The 15,567-nt window shown below is 41.0% G+C and overlaps 1 protein-coding gene across 7 annotated transcripts in view; it reads right to left on the reverse strand.

Annotated features, from left to right (window-relative positions):
* The window catches only part of ntng1a (netrin g1a), a 120,115-nt gene that overhangs the window by 53,611 nt on the left and 50,937 nt on the right, over nt 1–15,567 (reverse strand). For all 7 annotated transcript variants that reach the window (XM_026179210.1, XM_026179211.1, XM_026179213.1 and 4 more), the window contains exon 3: nt 7,949–8,592. In XM_026179210.1, coding sequence (XP_026034995.1) covers nt 7,949–8,592 — 644 coding nt within the window. The remainder of the gene's footprint in view (nt 1–7,948; nt 8,593–15,567) is intronic.

A 15,567-nucleotide genomic window follows, 5' to 3' on the forward strand; every position in this document is an offset into this window, starting at 1 on the left:
CCTTTGAGTGACAGCCACATCATACTTCCTTTGTCTCTCTTTGATGAGTCTCCCTCCACCGTCATGGACAGAGACATACTCGTACACTAGATATTTTGTCTTACAGCCTCATTACCTCTTGAAATGGCTCACTTAACACATCGTTCTCAACCAACAAAAGGCCGTTGGGTCATTTGATTGCAGCCATCAAACTAACATGTGGTGTGATTTTTTAACAGATGGTGCAAAGTTATCTGGTCCAGTCTCTTGGCCTGTCCTACAAACATGGCATTCTCCCACACAGTGACTAATGTAGAATGCTGGTAAAAAAAAAAAATGGATGAAATGCAGAGCACAGCTAGATGTAAATAGATGCTCATGGTGGCAGAGAGTGAGGAAAAGAGACAGAGAGAGACTAAAGAGGGTAGACAAGTGAAATGACTTATTTAAGGGGGAAGTGGGCAGTAAGAAACATGAAATTAGCACAAATAGATTATCTGTCGACTACAGGCAGGCCTAAGAGCAAGCCAAGCACTGTGGAGGGAGAAGGAGCGAGAGAGAGAGCGAAAAAAAAAAAAGCAGATCGACTTCTTGTTTATTCCTGCCTCAGGGGAGTTTCGATGGAGCCATCACTCACCAAATTGCTGATCTGTAGTTGGAACAGCTGTATCCATAGCACACACGGGCTGAACTATACTGCAATTATAATGCAGCAATAGTGCGACCTATGGTCTGTAGGAGAGATGAAGTGTTTAATCCCTTACAGATGGTGTGTTTCTGCATTCCACAGATGAAAAGCTTTCCTTTCATTGCCATTTTTTTTGTAGTATTGTGGATTTGAGCCAAAAAGATAATACAGTAATGACACCGCTATAGCAGCGACAACTCACTCTAAGTGATGTACAATTATTGCAAAACGTGCAGCAATGCAGATTTACAGTGGTTTCAAAGCAATTCATCAAACACAAACAATGCCAAACACACACACATATTCCTTTGGGTGGGTGGGAATGAAGACTAAATTGTGAAGGCATGATGACGTGATTATATTCTGTGGGCAGTGAGAATGGGCACAGTAATACGATTGCTACAGATCAATTTCATGCCAGTTTTGTTAAAAAAAAAAATCAATTTTCAGATATGATTTAATATAAGATCAGAAATGATTATAATCCAAATTTTCTTTATTTGGAGTGGAGTGTATTCTTTGCTTATTAATGTAAACTTAAGAATGAACAACCTATTTTTTTAACCCAGGTAAATGAAATGAGAAAATAGCACAAGTGTAAAGGACACAGTATACATTAGCCTAATGACTCATACACAGAGCTGAAATGAGACTGTGCTGTTATTTTACAAAGTTTGGATCTGTAATTAATGTCGGCAGACACCCAAAACAATAATATCAATATTGTGTTGAAGCTAAAAGTTGGATCATTGCATCACAAGAAATAATCTTTATCAAAAATATCTTCAGTAGACTTAGTTTATGCAGTATTTGTTTTGAATAGCACTATGTAAATTAGTATACTCACTTACTTATTCACTGATTGTTTACTTGTTACCTTTATTACATGGTGACAGTGTAAGATGGCAGGTGAATTTCAAACTGCAGCATGTATTTGATGTGGTCATGTGGTTTGTTCATCAACAGTACCGCACGGCTATCAGTTTGCTCGTTGTAGTGATTTATTCAAATTGAATGACTCACTGCAGTAAAATCTAACTATTTCCCAAGTGCTGCTTAATTTTGGAGAGAGAAGAGAGAGAAGGATCTACTCCGGCTTCCTCCCACAGTCCAAAGACATGCAGTTAGTGGGGATAGGGTAATTGGTTACTCTAAATTGCCCATAGGTGTGAATGTGAGTGTGAATGGTTGCCTGTCTCTATGTATTAGCCCTGCGGCAGACTGGCGACCTGTCCAGGGTGTACTCTGCCTAATCGCCCTAAGACAGCTGGGATAGGCTAAAGCCCCCCCGCATCCCTGACAAGGATAAGTGGAAGAGAATGGATGGATGGATGTTTAATTTTGGACACCGAAACCAAATGTTGGTTGTCCAAACTATTGGTCCGTCCCCTGAGCAATCCCACCCAATTCTTCCCAGGTGAATCTCTCAAGGTCTTTCAGAGTTGATGATCTTCTGGCGTGAAATCCTGGTCCTCAGTTCACTTCACAGAATTTCATTGTGATTTAAGTGAGGGCTCCGTGCAGGTCAGTCATGTTTGGTCTTTTGGAGGTAGTTCTTCACCAGGAATGATGTGTGTTTTGGTTCGCTGTAGTGTTGGGAGACTCAGGATGACCTGGATCCAGTGTTGTTGCTGACTGCTTGAGGTTTACTTTTAATATCTTCCCATATCCTTCTTCCTTTGGTGATTCCTTCCATCTTGACGAGATTCCCAGTTCCAGACGTCATGAAGCATAATACTCCCACCACCATGTTTTACGAGGCGGTGTTTTCTGGGTTGTATGCCTCTCCTGTGTCTCTCCAAACAGCATCTCTGTGGCTATAGAGTTTTAGTTTAGTCTCATCTATTCTATGGATGCACTTCCCTCACCATACCTCACTGTGGCCTGAAGTCATGTCTTCTGCAGAAGAGGAGTTTTTCTTGTTCCACAGCCCGGCAGTCCATTCCTGTGCAGACTTCTGGGCCTGTCATCTTTGAGACTACAGTTCTAGACTTGGATAAGCCATTCATTCGTGTCTTGGCAGTTGTTCAGTGGTCATTAGACACACCTCTCACTAATTTATTTTTAAAGTCTTTTGCTTTCTACCACTGTCAGATTTGTTCTGGACGGTGGTGCTCTCTTTATAATTCTTGATAATACTTCAGTCCTGTTGATGACACTGTGACATCTGAAAAGCTGTAATAAATTTATATATCCATGTCCTGCTTTATGAGCATCAAAACTGATTTCTTTAGTTTTTAGCTTGATCCCTTCTTAAGTGACAACTCAAAGCCTAAGCCAATTTATTTATAGTGTGTAAATTAGAAGATAAACCTCACTTTTGGTGCGATTTTACAAGCTTTGAACAAGTTAAAGCAGGTCATTGCACAGGAGTGGTTTGTGCTATGGGTCACTGAAAAATATCAGATTTTCAGTAAGCTAATAATATTGACCCCGCGTTTTTTTTTCCTTAATTAATTCTGAATAATGAATGATTTGTAAAGAAAACTAAACTAATATGTTTAAAAATTCAAGGTTCTACTGTTAAAAAATCCTTTTGTCCTTATTTTAACTGAACATATTCATCAATAAGTGTACAATGAAAATGATTTTTAGGTAATTCATAGTTTAGGGTCATATGTTAAATGGTTTAAAAAGTAAAAACAAATATATTAAAAATGTAAAAAATCCAATGATCCATGATATTTCCATTTCTGCACATATATGCCAGGGCTCTAGACTAACTTTTTGACATGGGCGCACCGGTACGCCTAACTTTAAAAATTTAGGCATACCGGCACAAAAGTTAGGCGCACTCAAATTTTTCAACCGCATCGCTTAACACCGCAGTTTTACATGTGCACTTTCTTTGGGGGGGGGAAGTCCATACAGACAATATTAATTTCTAAATTATTAACTAACAAACTTGTGCTTAAAGTGCTTTGTCAATATTGTAGAAAATGTTAAAAACGTAATCATCATCTTGGCCTCCTCTGACGACCTGTTTGCTGCTGTCTGCTGCTGAAAGGCCGTGGGGAGAGGGGACACTTGGGCAGTGCATTTACTGCAGCATATAATGTGTTTTCTGGATACACTGTGCTTTTTCAGCATTCAAATATTGATGGCACCGTGTCAGAGCACTGGCTATGAATTTCAGACAGATCAGGCCTTAACTTAACAAAAAAGTTATCAATAGTTCTTTTCATCTTTTCTTATTACCCACAGCTACAGTACATCCACTTCTCTCAGGCCTAGGCTGCTCACTAGGGCTGAGTATCATCACTGATTTCTATAATCCATTCAATTCCGGTTCTCAAAGTCCTGATTTGATTCAATTTAGCCTCAGACAGTCAGAAATATTATAATTCTGATCATTTATCAGTACTGATACACATGAGACTTCATCAGAATTGTGAAAATCACAGCAGATGCCTTTGTGTGAAAGTAACTGAGAATAAAACACAGGAAAACATGAAGGAGATTTTCCTGGTCTGGCTTTTTATAGCAGATAACCTTAAAAATATTCTGCAATTTTGCATAATTTTAAGAAATTTAAATTTCTTCAGTATTGAACAGCAGAAATTAGGCTTTCTTGTCCGAGGTCATTTAAGTGAAAAAAGAAAAAGCGCTGTAAACAACGCTAGACTGGTGGGTAATAAGCGAATGAATAATGCAGAAAACAGATTTGAGACGGGAAACTGTTCCTGAAGTACAGAGAGAGAGAGAGAGAGAGCTGTGCAGGAAGTGTGATTTTTATCGTGGTGGAAGCAAAACAGCAAAAGTCAGAGGGAATTCATGACGACATTGATCAAATGTGAAGCGCAGTTTGCTGCTTCTTTTGCTGCAGGCTCGGTGAATTTTGGTTGGAGAGAGGCAAAACCTGCAGCTCAGAATCAGCGCAAAAAGACGTAAACACAGCGCGGACCCGAAGAATCGCTAAGCTCCGACAGCGTGTCCGTGTTCAGGCCGTCGGGTGAGAAAGCCGAGAAAGACGAAGCTGATTCTGATGTGTTGGGTCCGCTCCGTGTTTAGGTCTTTGTGTGGAATCCGTTAATGAATTGATATCGCTTTATTCAAGCTACTCACCTCTCTCTTCCACCTGCACTTTCAACTGGACCACGGCCAATCAGAGAGGTCCCGCCCCTGACTATCTCTGATTGGTTTAGTCCACGATAGGGGCATAATGTGTGTCTGTTGTTGACCACACGGAGAGTTACAGAGATTTTTTTTTTGTTACCGGAACAGTTGGTCGCACCTGTGTGACCAAATATTTATTTTTAGTCGCACCACTGAAAAATTTGGTCGCATTTGCGACCAAATTGGTCGCACTCTAGAGCCCTGTATGCTCTGGAAATTGAATCACAACTTCCAGGCAGAGGGATAAATTGTTAAAACAAACTTTCTCTTCACTTATCAAATCATTTGCTTAACACAAGCAGGTTGGAAACAGGCTGGAAAAGTAGTTCATGATGGTTCTTAAATGATATTTTATGCACTGACAGTGGGAAAAAGGTTTGTAACAATCTGTTGCCAGATTGGGAGGTTATTTAAATCTCTGGCCTAAAAGGATTGTCCTGGTAGATTTTGGCAATTAAAAACCGTGACGGTGATTAAAAAGAGAAGTGCCAGAAATCCCACCTACAGTTCTTCCTATTAGCTGTATTTTTCTTGATTTGATAGTGGGAAGTGCTTTTGTGGGTATGTGATTGGCACACACACACAAACACACACAAATATATATAAAACTGTTTGATGTATACAGGCCTGAAACAGAAAAACCGATAGCCAGAAAGAGATCTTTTAGTAGCCTGAATCTTCTCCAGCTTTAATTACACTATATTGATCAGAAGCAGGAGGAAGGAAAAGGAAGGGGAGATCGAGTGAAGAGAGGGAGACAGTTGGTGAAACTGTCTCTCTGGCTACAGCTGTAGTTACTGTAAAGCTTGTAAAAAAAGGAGGGGGGCAGGGTGTTTGAGCAATTACTCCAAAGTCATACAGTAGATAATTAGAAAATTCCCCCTAACCCACCACAGTGTCTCTCTGCATACATCCATTTAGCTTAGCTGATACAATGAAACAGTGAGGGTGTCAAATTCATTTAAGTCACCAGCCAAAATGCATTGTTCACATCCATCTCGCAGCTTCATGCTTGGTTTGATTTGAAATTCTCAGCATTGATTTTTCGGTCCCTTGTGCCTTTGGTCTGTTTCTTTCTTGTAATCAGCTATAATAGAATGGTCATGCATGACACTCCTGGCTTCCCTGTACCAACTTTAGCTATATGTTAAAGATGCAAAGAGGACTGCTTCTGCAAAACTGCGCTTCTTCTCTCATTTTTAGGTTGACCTACTTTGGCAAAGAGCTTAGGTTCCTTCCTTTGTTTCTCGCACTGTTGTGGCAAGGGCAGAAAATCTGCAAACTCTCCTACTGTATTTTCCTCCACACCCACTCCTGCTTCTGATCCAGGCGGATGGTAGATGAGTCCAGCACAGTAAAATATGCCAGATTCAACCTCACTGCCCCAGCGAAAACTTTCCTGGCGCGTCTCACAGAACTGTATTCTGGGGGTTAAGGAGCTTATGTCTAGTATACGGCGCATGGAGAAAGGAGCTAAGCAGTGATTCGCCATGGGGGGGGGGGGGGCGAGCAGAGTGAAGCCTCTCTGTGTAGAGTGTATCTCATTATGGCTGAACTGTGTGTTACCTTTGGTAAACAGTGGGGAATATTTCTTAGTCGAGCGTCACTCTAAAAGCAGCAGGCTGGTAAACGACCACGGCCCAACGGTGCCGCAATGCCATTGCTCAAATATACAGCCCCATAGCGATGTATGAGTTCGGTCATGATTAGTCAGATAGAATAAATAATCTGCTCTTATGACAGCCCTCTTCATTTCACCGTGTGTTAAATGGATGCCACGTCCAACTCTTTTGTGTTAGTAAATTCCCTCCAGTTATTTTTGCTGAATGACCTTCTCAATCACGAGAAAAGTCAAAAATTCAATTTCTGAGAGAAGCATTCATTATCATAGCCTTTGTGCTGAAGGGTACCTGCCCATTTACTGTGCATTAGAGCGATCCATAGTATATTTGTAGGCAATTTCAATAGCATATTAAGCAAATCAACAAATTAGAGAATCATAAGGCATTTGGCAATATAACGTGAATACTATCAGAGCCACACAAACATGCAATGCCATGAGTATGATGAGAATGACGCCATTTCTAAATTCCTATCAAGTGTTGATGCTCATATTCAGAACTTTTGATTTACTTTTCCCCAACAACTACACTGGCTCAAACAATTATTTGATGAGACTGAACAGGACACTGCTGATGTTTATATTTCTAGTCCTCTTTCCAAGTCTGTCTTGAGGCTGAGAAAAGCTGCAACACACGCACTGCTGTGTGCCAGCCCGACTTCAACACTTCCACATATTTCCTCGAATTGTTGTGACGTTCTGCACACTGTGCTTCTGTACAGCTGAGTCTCTCACATGTGAAGAGCAAAACATGAGTAATTAAATCTTCATTCCTCCACCCACACTACCGCATTCACGTCTGTTAAATTGAAAAACTACACGGTGTAAAACAGATCCACTTAAGTCGACGCCTCACTGACTCTTGTAGTATAGCGTCACGAAGCGGGGGAAGCTTTCGTTAACCTTTGCGCTAACACTACAGCGGAGTCTTGTTTTGATGTTATATGACCCTCCAGAGACTTTGTAAATCAAACACTAATTACAGCGTACAGTGACCTGATGGCTGAAATGTTACATCTGATGTGCTCCGTGGGCTAAAAGACAGCTGAGTGAATTCTTGTCTAAAGTAGAGTGCTTCAGCAAACTGTAAGCTGCTTGGTTAATTAAGACATGCTGACAACTGGTGAACTCTGCACAACATTATAGATCCACTGCCTAATTGGAAAGAATGGACAACAGTCAACACATTTTCTTCACTTCTTGGCAGCTGCACTGTAGTTGTAATAATGAATATAGAAAATATAGAAAAAAAATGAAACAGTCGATTCTAAAAGGATCCTTACAATGAATGAGTCAACTCATTGTTAGATTAACCTATATGGGCACCTTTTTTGTTACGCCCCTGCTGGCCGATAACTGATTCACTGCCAATTTATATGAAAATTTGAACTGACTCACTTATCAAAGTTAAGACAAACACTGGACCTAGCTTTTTTAAAGTCCCTTGCAGTCTGAGGCTCATGGGTTGGAACCCCCTTTTCGTTTTTGGTAATCCAGCCTTGAGTCCATCAAACAGTATTTGTACAGATTATTTTATGTCTTACCTGCCCTGAACTTTGATGTCAGAAATGGCATAGAAGTATCTGGACAGGTTGTTCTCGTCCACCATCGTTGCTCCTGTGGCAGGCCGGAGCAGGCGGATTCTCAGATCAGTAATGGTAAAGAAGTCCCTCAGCTTCTTGGTCGTGTCTAGCTGGCCGTAAAGTGAGGCCATGTTGTGGAGCCGGGGTCCAGCAAACAGTGCAAATCGGTCCTTGATCTCAAAGCGTACAGTTTTGTCGTTCTTCCACACGTACCCTCGTGAGTAGTCCTCGGTGCAGATAATGTCCAGCAGGGTATGCTGAGTTAGGTCTTGTACTGTCTTGGGCTCCATGGTGAAGGCGTCCAAGCAATCAGTGGCGTAGAACTGGTAGGGCTGCCAGGTTTTTCCATAATCTAGTGATTTTTCTAGGACCATCTGTTCGGGTCGGCCTGACTCAAAGGTGAGGACAATGTCTTCAGTCAGCTCAATGGTTTTGTTCCAAGATAGAGTGATGTTGACCAGTAGGGGTTTTGGGTACTTCTTCCAGGAGGTGGACTGCCAGAAGGTTGTGGGGTTGCGGCCCTCAGTGTCGAACATCAGCCCTGGGGGGTGGGCGAGCTCTTCAGTGGTGGCGTCACATTCATTGTTACACATGTAAGGGTTTTCCTACATAAGGGGAACAGAGGAAACAAAGAGCAGAAGAGAAAGCAATAAAAATGTTGCTCACAACAACAACTAACAAGAACAAATCAGGCCATTGTCAGAGTTGATTATTCAGAAAACTTTATATAATAGTTGAATTGTAAATGTCATGCAACACCAAGATATTTGGCGATTTTTGAAGACATGAGCTATTCATGAAAGGCAAGCAGGAAAAGAGTGAGGTTGTCTCAGTAGTGGGCATACAATTAGAAGCAGTCAAAGACACACTGATTTGTGTTGCACATTTATCATTTAAGAGTCTGCCAACAACCTATTGCCAGGTGGAACAAAGAGGTGGCCACTAAAATTTGATCACTTGGCAAACCAAATTGTGAAGCTTGTGTAAATAATTAGGTGCATCAAGTAACTACTATTTTTCTCACTGAACCCTTACTATGGCCATTGTTCCCACACAAATATTTAAACATTAAAAAAACACATCCCTTTAATGACATTATGGGCAAAAACAAAAACTATAGCAAGGATTCTAGACTATTTTCCTCAAATAAGGATTTAAGTCCCTGAAGCATGCTTATCAGGGGTTAAAGCAACCCGATATCATGCAAAGTGTATAACAGGCACGCTGGTCCACCGTGTCCATCACGCTATGCCTCTACAAAACGTGAAATGTCCCGCTTGCAGAAGTTGCAGTAAGGTGCAGTAACAGCAGAGGGAAATATTTTAATTCAAGCCAACACGAAAATAATCAAAGGAAAGCATTTAAACAGACATTACATGTATATATATGTATATATTAGGGGTGCAACGATATTCGTATCGATATTGAACCGTTCGATACAGTGCTTTCGGTTCGGTACGCATATGTATCGAACAATACAAAATTTGTAATTTATTTTATCAACTTTCCTTCTGACGATGCTGTCTGTGTTGAGCGCTCAGTGAATCTGCGTTCGACTACTCCGCCTAGGCTGCACTGTCGAGCGCAGATCCACTGAGCGCTCAACACAGACAGCATAGTCAGAAGGAAGAGCGCAGGGCAAGCTAGCGAGACAGAAGTTAAGCTCTCCTTGCAACATGGCAAATTGAACCTCCCCCACCCTCATTCAGATGTGGCGTTTGGAACTATTTTGGTTTTCATGTGACGTATGACCCTGAAGGTAAGCGCGTCATGGACAAAAGTAAAACAGTATGTTGGATGTGCCACGCAATGCTCAATTACATGGGTGGGAACTAGTGTGTTAGCGCAGTTAGATCGTTAACGTGTTGGCCGTCTAGCCCCATGCACGGGGCGATCAGGGGTAGCTCGTTAATGGAGATTTGCCGTGTTGTGGCGCTAAGGTCATTTCAACGAGATTAACCTGAAAGCACTAGTGGGAACACAACGAATATGACTGCACATTTACGCCGACATCATCCTAGTGCAAAGACAAGTGGAAGCAGACAAATGGTAAAAATGGTAAATGGCCTGTATTTATATAGCGCCTTACTAGTCCCTAAGGACCCCAAAGCGCTTTACATATCCAGTCATCCACCCATTCACACACACAATCACACACTGATGATGGCAAGCTACATTGTAGCCACAGCCACCCTGGGGCGCACTGACAGAGGCGAGGCTGCCGAACACTGGCGCCACCGGGCCCTCTGACCACCACCAGTAGGCAACGGGTGAAGTGTCTTGCCCAAGGACACAACGACCGAGACTGTCCAAGCCGGGGCTCGAACCAGCAACCTTCCGATTACAAGGCGAACTCCCAACTCTTGAGCCACGATCAAAAACGACAAGCATGCTACAAACTTTACCCGAGTCATTTAGACAGCCGTTAGCACATGATTCTCCTTATGGGGACCTGATATGTTTAATATGCTGCTGAGAATATAGCCCAGAAGAAGCATATAGTATAGCTTTTATTTTGGAAAGAGACATTTCTCTGTAATAAACTCTCTTTTCCAAAGATGAGTGATTCCTCAATCAGATACAGGGCTCGCAATATCGCTAGCCCGACGTCCTGGGGATAGCGATTTTTCCAGTCAGGCTACCAAAATCTATCTCTGCCCTGCCCTTCGGGCTATTGTAGGAAGGAAAAACATATGTCAATGCTTTTGCATTCTTTCGGAAATGTAGCTGGGTAATTATGTAATTGGCATCGGTGAGCCACTGTCAATATGTGGCATATTGAAATCGCGTTTGAATTTGCGCTTGTTTTTTGCTTTCACTTTGCAATCGCGCGAACTGTGTATAGAGAGCGACAGCACTGATTGGTGAGTGATGATAATTTGCGCACCAATTCCTCTGACATCGTCTTATCAATCGTTAGCTTACTATGCAAACATGACAAGTGAAATCTCCCGCAGCAAGCTTAAACATGTAAGAGGATGCAGAGAATCGCTGAGCGTTATGTGAGTGCGTGTGTAAAAGCAGCAGGATATATATTTGACTACGATGACCTGGATGACTGAGAACCTTCACAGACAGATATATATTTTTGTTCTGCTGAGCCAAATAAGACGGGTCAGGGTGAAGAAGTGACAGCCAAAGAAAAGCTTACCACAAAACGGAGAAGTTATGACAAATCAGACTATAAGGCAAAAAGAAAGTGCAGCTTTATGGTTTCATGGACAAAAGAATTTCTGTGGCTGCAATATGACGAGCTAAATAACCAGGGCTGCACATAAGTGGTCCGCAGGTGCGCATTCGCTGTCAAAATAAAAAACACGCACAAGGGTTAGGGTTAAATTTAAAAACTGTACTTTTGAGTTAAAATATATATTTATAATTTTAATAAATGACAAATTAAAAAGGCATGAACATTTTTTTGTATCGAAAAAATATCGAACCGTGACACCAAAGTATCGAACCGAACCGTGAATTTTGTGTATCGTTGCACCCCTAGTATATATATATATATATATATATATATATATATATATATATATATATATATATATATATATATATATATATATGCCTAGCCTGCCTAGCTTAATCGTTTCCAGCAATTAAGGACCCTGCAATGTATTTCATACATTTTCTGCACTTCAGCTTCTTGGCTTTAAATATATTATCTCCTTCTGCCGGTAATGCAACTTCTGCATGGGTGTACATTTCAAATTTTGAATAGCCAAATGGACAAGTGACATGAACACGGTGGACTGGCGTGTCTATACACATCTGTACACAGTATGTTGTGATACTGGGTTGGTTAATGTGGACCAGAATTATCCAGAACAGCACCTTTGATTAATTGGTAACAAAATTTCATTAAGCTAGCTAACCTAGCTTAATACATAGTACTGTAAAGAGAGTTCATTTTTTGAGTGCTGCTGTCTGGCATTGTTTCCAGTTGATGTCATGGAGATACTTGCATAGTACTAAGTATGACAACCCATGCTTTTCTTTTGTTTTTGTTTTTTTTGTCACTATGATTTCATGATTTCATGTCAATAAAGTTGTACTTGTGGAACTTTGTCCTTTAGCTGAGGGCTTTGGCTAACACTAGATCAGCAAGCATATCTGAGAAACATTTAAATTGGCAGGTAACTATAAATTTTTCAAACAACTCAACAAATACTTCTAAACACCAAATGTTTCTGTGCAGTCTGGACCACAGTGTGTCTGCAAACACTGTATTTCCCAGGGAGAAAACAAAATAACAATGTGTGATCAGTTCAGTCTAAGAGATGGAGAAAGACGTCAGTAAGAGAGGACAGGAGAGGAAGAAGAGATTATTTTCAAAGATAAAAACAGCACAGTGACATTTGATAAGTCAGACAGCGTCTATGATGTTTTGCAGAAGTTATATTTTTTTACATTCTGAAAAAACTTGAAAGATAAATTGAAGGGTCCTTGAGTACTCCTTGATGGAGGCTAAATTAATTCGTTTGCAGTACTGTGTAAGGTTTACAATGCTGGGTTGGAGTGGTGCAGAGCAGGCTGTGGTGTTCATGGTCAATGTTATGTTATATTGAAAGCAGCAGACATTTAAGTTTGATCTGATTGGGCTGCTTATATATGTCAGTTAATTCAATTAAATCTACAAGAAGCAGGAGACTTTAGAGCAGCAGCATCCAAGGTCAGCTGATCACATCCTGTATGCAAAGAAAACAAATCTACTTGGAGTTCACTATGCAAATTTGCATTTTTATTCCCTATGTGATTCTTTTCCCTGTGCTGCACCACCACATGGCTATAGCAGATCTTAGGATTCTCCCTGGCAAATGCCACTTTAACCCCTGCTTATATATGGCAGCCATGCCTGGATAAGCTAATGATAAGCTGGGCCATGAAAAATTATTCTTCAGTCTGTAGTGATATGTGGGGAAAATGATCTTGTTCTGTTTTTAACATATAAGAGTTTATGTAAAGATAACAAAATTATATGATAAAAGAAATATCTCCTAAAAAGTGACTTTCTTTTCAGTTTCCTTTGGCCTTCATATTTGTCTGACTTTATTTTTCATTTTCTTTAAAAGATTCATTAAAATCTTGTGGGCAGTTGAATCACTTTTATCAACTTCATTCAAAAAAAAAAAATTATGCACACATAACATATAATTTTCACATCAGAAATTTCTCTTGAGGTTTCCAGAGTTTCTTCACATTCTTTAAATTCATCAAGCTCCTTGCTTGAAAGAGGTCTCTCCAAAAACATTTGTCCGATTTACCACAAATCATTACCAGGCAATGTTCTCTCTCCTTGCTCCCTGGGGGCTCGATCTAGCTGTCAGGGGGAGGAGGCACTCTTCCAAGAGGACCTTTCAAGTGTTACAAGCTCCAATTTATCAGGACAAGATAATCCACTACTTGATTAGGTGGGAGATGTCACCCTGTGTGTGTGAGTGCGTGTGGAAGTGAGTGTGGCGATGTGGTGAGGAAACAGGGACAGGAGCGGGTCTCTGATGTAAGACAGTCTAATGAAGCGGCGAGGCAGAGATCGAGTAAGTTAGAGTGAGAAACAGCTCTATTCACCTAATAAGCTTTGCAAGTTTTTCCTCGTCCTCCAAGGCAAGGTGACAATGAAACAGGGCTCTGTCAGGCCTTCTGACTTTTGGAGGGACCCATTAATATCCTGTCTGGGCTATCCCCTACAGGCTTCTCCCAGTACTGGACAGCGGTGACAGAGGAAGGCAGGCTGGCAGTGGAAAATTCCACTTGGGTTTTATTATACCGACTTAATGGCGGAAGGTTAGGTGTGGCATTAACTGCAGCATCTGGTGCACCGTGCAGCCACAGACAGATGTGTAATAAGTCACATGTGACAGTTATGCATGATTAGGGGGTGGGGGAAGTCTCTAAAAACATACTTGGCATGCAGAATAGTTGTGTTTCTATGGCTTGTTGGGAATGTGTATTTATTGAGAGAGACCTAAAACTGAGCTCATATAAGATTCAAGAAGGAAGAAAATTTGGATTTATTGTTGTAGATTTTCCCGCTGTTTCTAACATAGCAACTAAACTATTTATGCTATTTCCTATTAAATTATGTTTTTAGTTATAATGAATGCTGCTGTTGACATCATACTATGCATTCTTACACTGAGTCATTATCTACTTGCTTTCCTGCAGAATTTAGTTTTGTAATTAGCTCATTGTAGTAAATAGACTCCATCAGACGTGAATGTCATTCTGAACCGAATTCAACACATCAGTCAAGTAAAGACATATTATCAGCAGGATTTTGTACTGAATCTCATCCACGCTACGTCACTTTTTAAACCTTTCACATTGACATTACCTTATAGCCAATCCTTTCTCCTTTTTTCCAAGTGCTCACATAAATAATAATGAATTAATTTGAATTGAATCTATGTAGATATGAGGGTGAAGTGTTCAGCACGGTGGATCTCCAGACACTATGGTGGTCTGGACACTAGAAAAGACCTGAGCATAGACTTCTTGGATGGTCTGTTAGCAAAATTAAGTATGAAGCAAGCCATCATGACTAATCAGTGACTCAAGTCAACTTAGATGAATTGTGTGGCTCATTGCGACCACCCAGTAACAATGGTTATATTTGAGTGTTAGTGGAGATCAAACAGCTATAGAGACCAAAAATGCTGGTTGGCTGTGAATTTGTCCATTTCTGGCATCTGCTCAGTAATGAACTCTGGCTTTGGCACTTTTACATTGGAGTTTGAGGTTTTTGGGGGTGTTTTTCAGCCCCAAAGCTGCCAGTTGATCTTCCCTAGTGTACCAAAATGGCTAGAGCAGGATTTGGCTTTAATACGTCTGAAGAAGCAAATTTCTCATGAATGCCCATCAGCTTATAGTATGCCATGCTATACAAAGTTGAAAGGCACTTGTTTTGGGGTCACATCTGTGACTTACTTGCTTAGGCCAGTGGCTGAAGTAAACAGTCTTAGGATGTCTCTGTGGGAGCAACTATATCATCTCTGAGGTCAACCCTGTTTATTCCTTTAAGTCTAAATAATGCTGATCCAATGATCAGCTATTACTGTAACATCCAAACACACACACACCCAGGCTACTCACACAAAGTGCCGGTACATCACAGTAATCAGACAAAGATGTATCCCTATCGATCCCTGTGGCCGTGCAGCTGAAAATCTGCTGCATGTAGCACCTTGCAGCCCTGACCAGTGGTCCTGCGATCCCCTGAACACGCAGGTTAAAAACCTTTCATTACTGTCTCCTCCGCTTCTCGCCTAACGACAAAATACTGCCTTTATGAAGATCAATAACCACACTGGTCTGCCAGAGAAGAGCAAGGAGATAAAATGCTGAGTATACGCCTTTATGAAGATCAATACTAGATTTCTGTGTTTTACTGTGGGGTAGTGCTAAGGCCTTTACTAGTGAATTAATGGTTTGGCACGCGTTTAACCATCTGACAGGACCCGGCACGACAACAGCAGCATTTTTGTAATTACAAAAGATGTTTCTATTAATCCCAGTGTGATGATAAGTGGCCAAGATGGGGGGCAGCCAGCGGAGATTACAAAGCCAGCGCTGAGATA

Source organism: Astatotilapia calliptera, chromosome 9 (genome assembly GCF_900246225.1).
Source record: "Astatotilapia calliptera chromosome 9, fAstCal1.2, whole genome shotgun sequence".
Lineage (NCBI taxonomy): Eukaryota > Metazoa > Chordata > Actinopteri > Cichliformes > Cichlidae > Astatotilapia > Astatotilapia calliptera.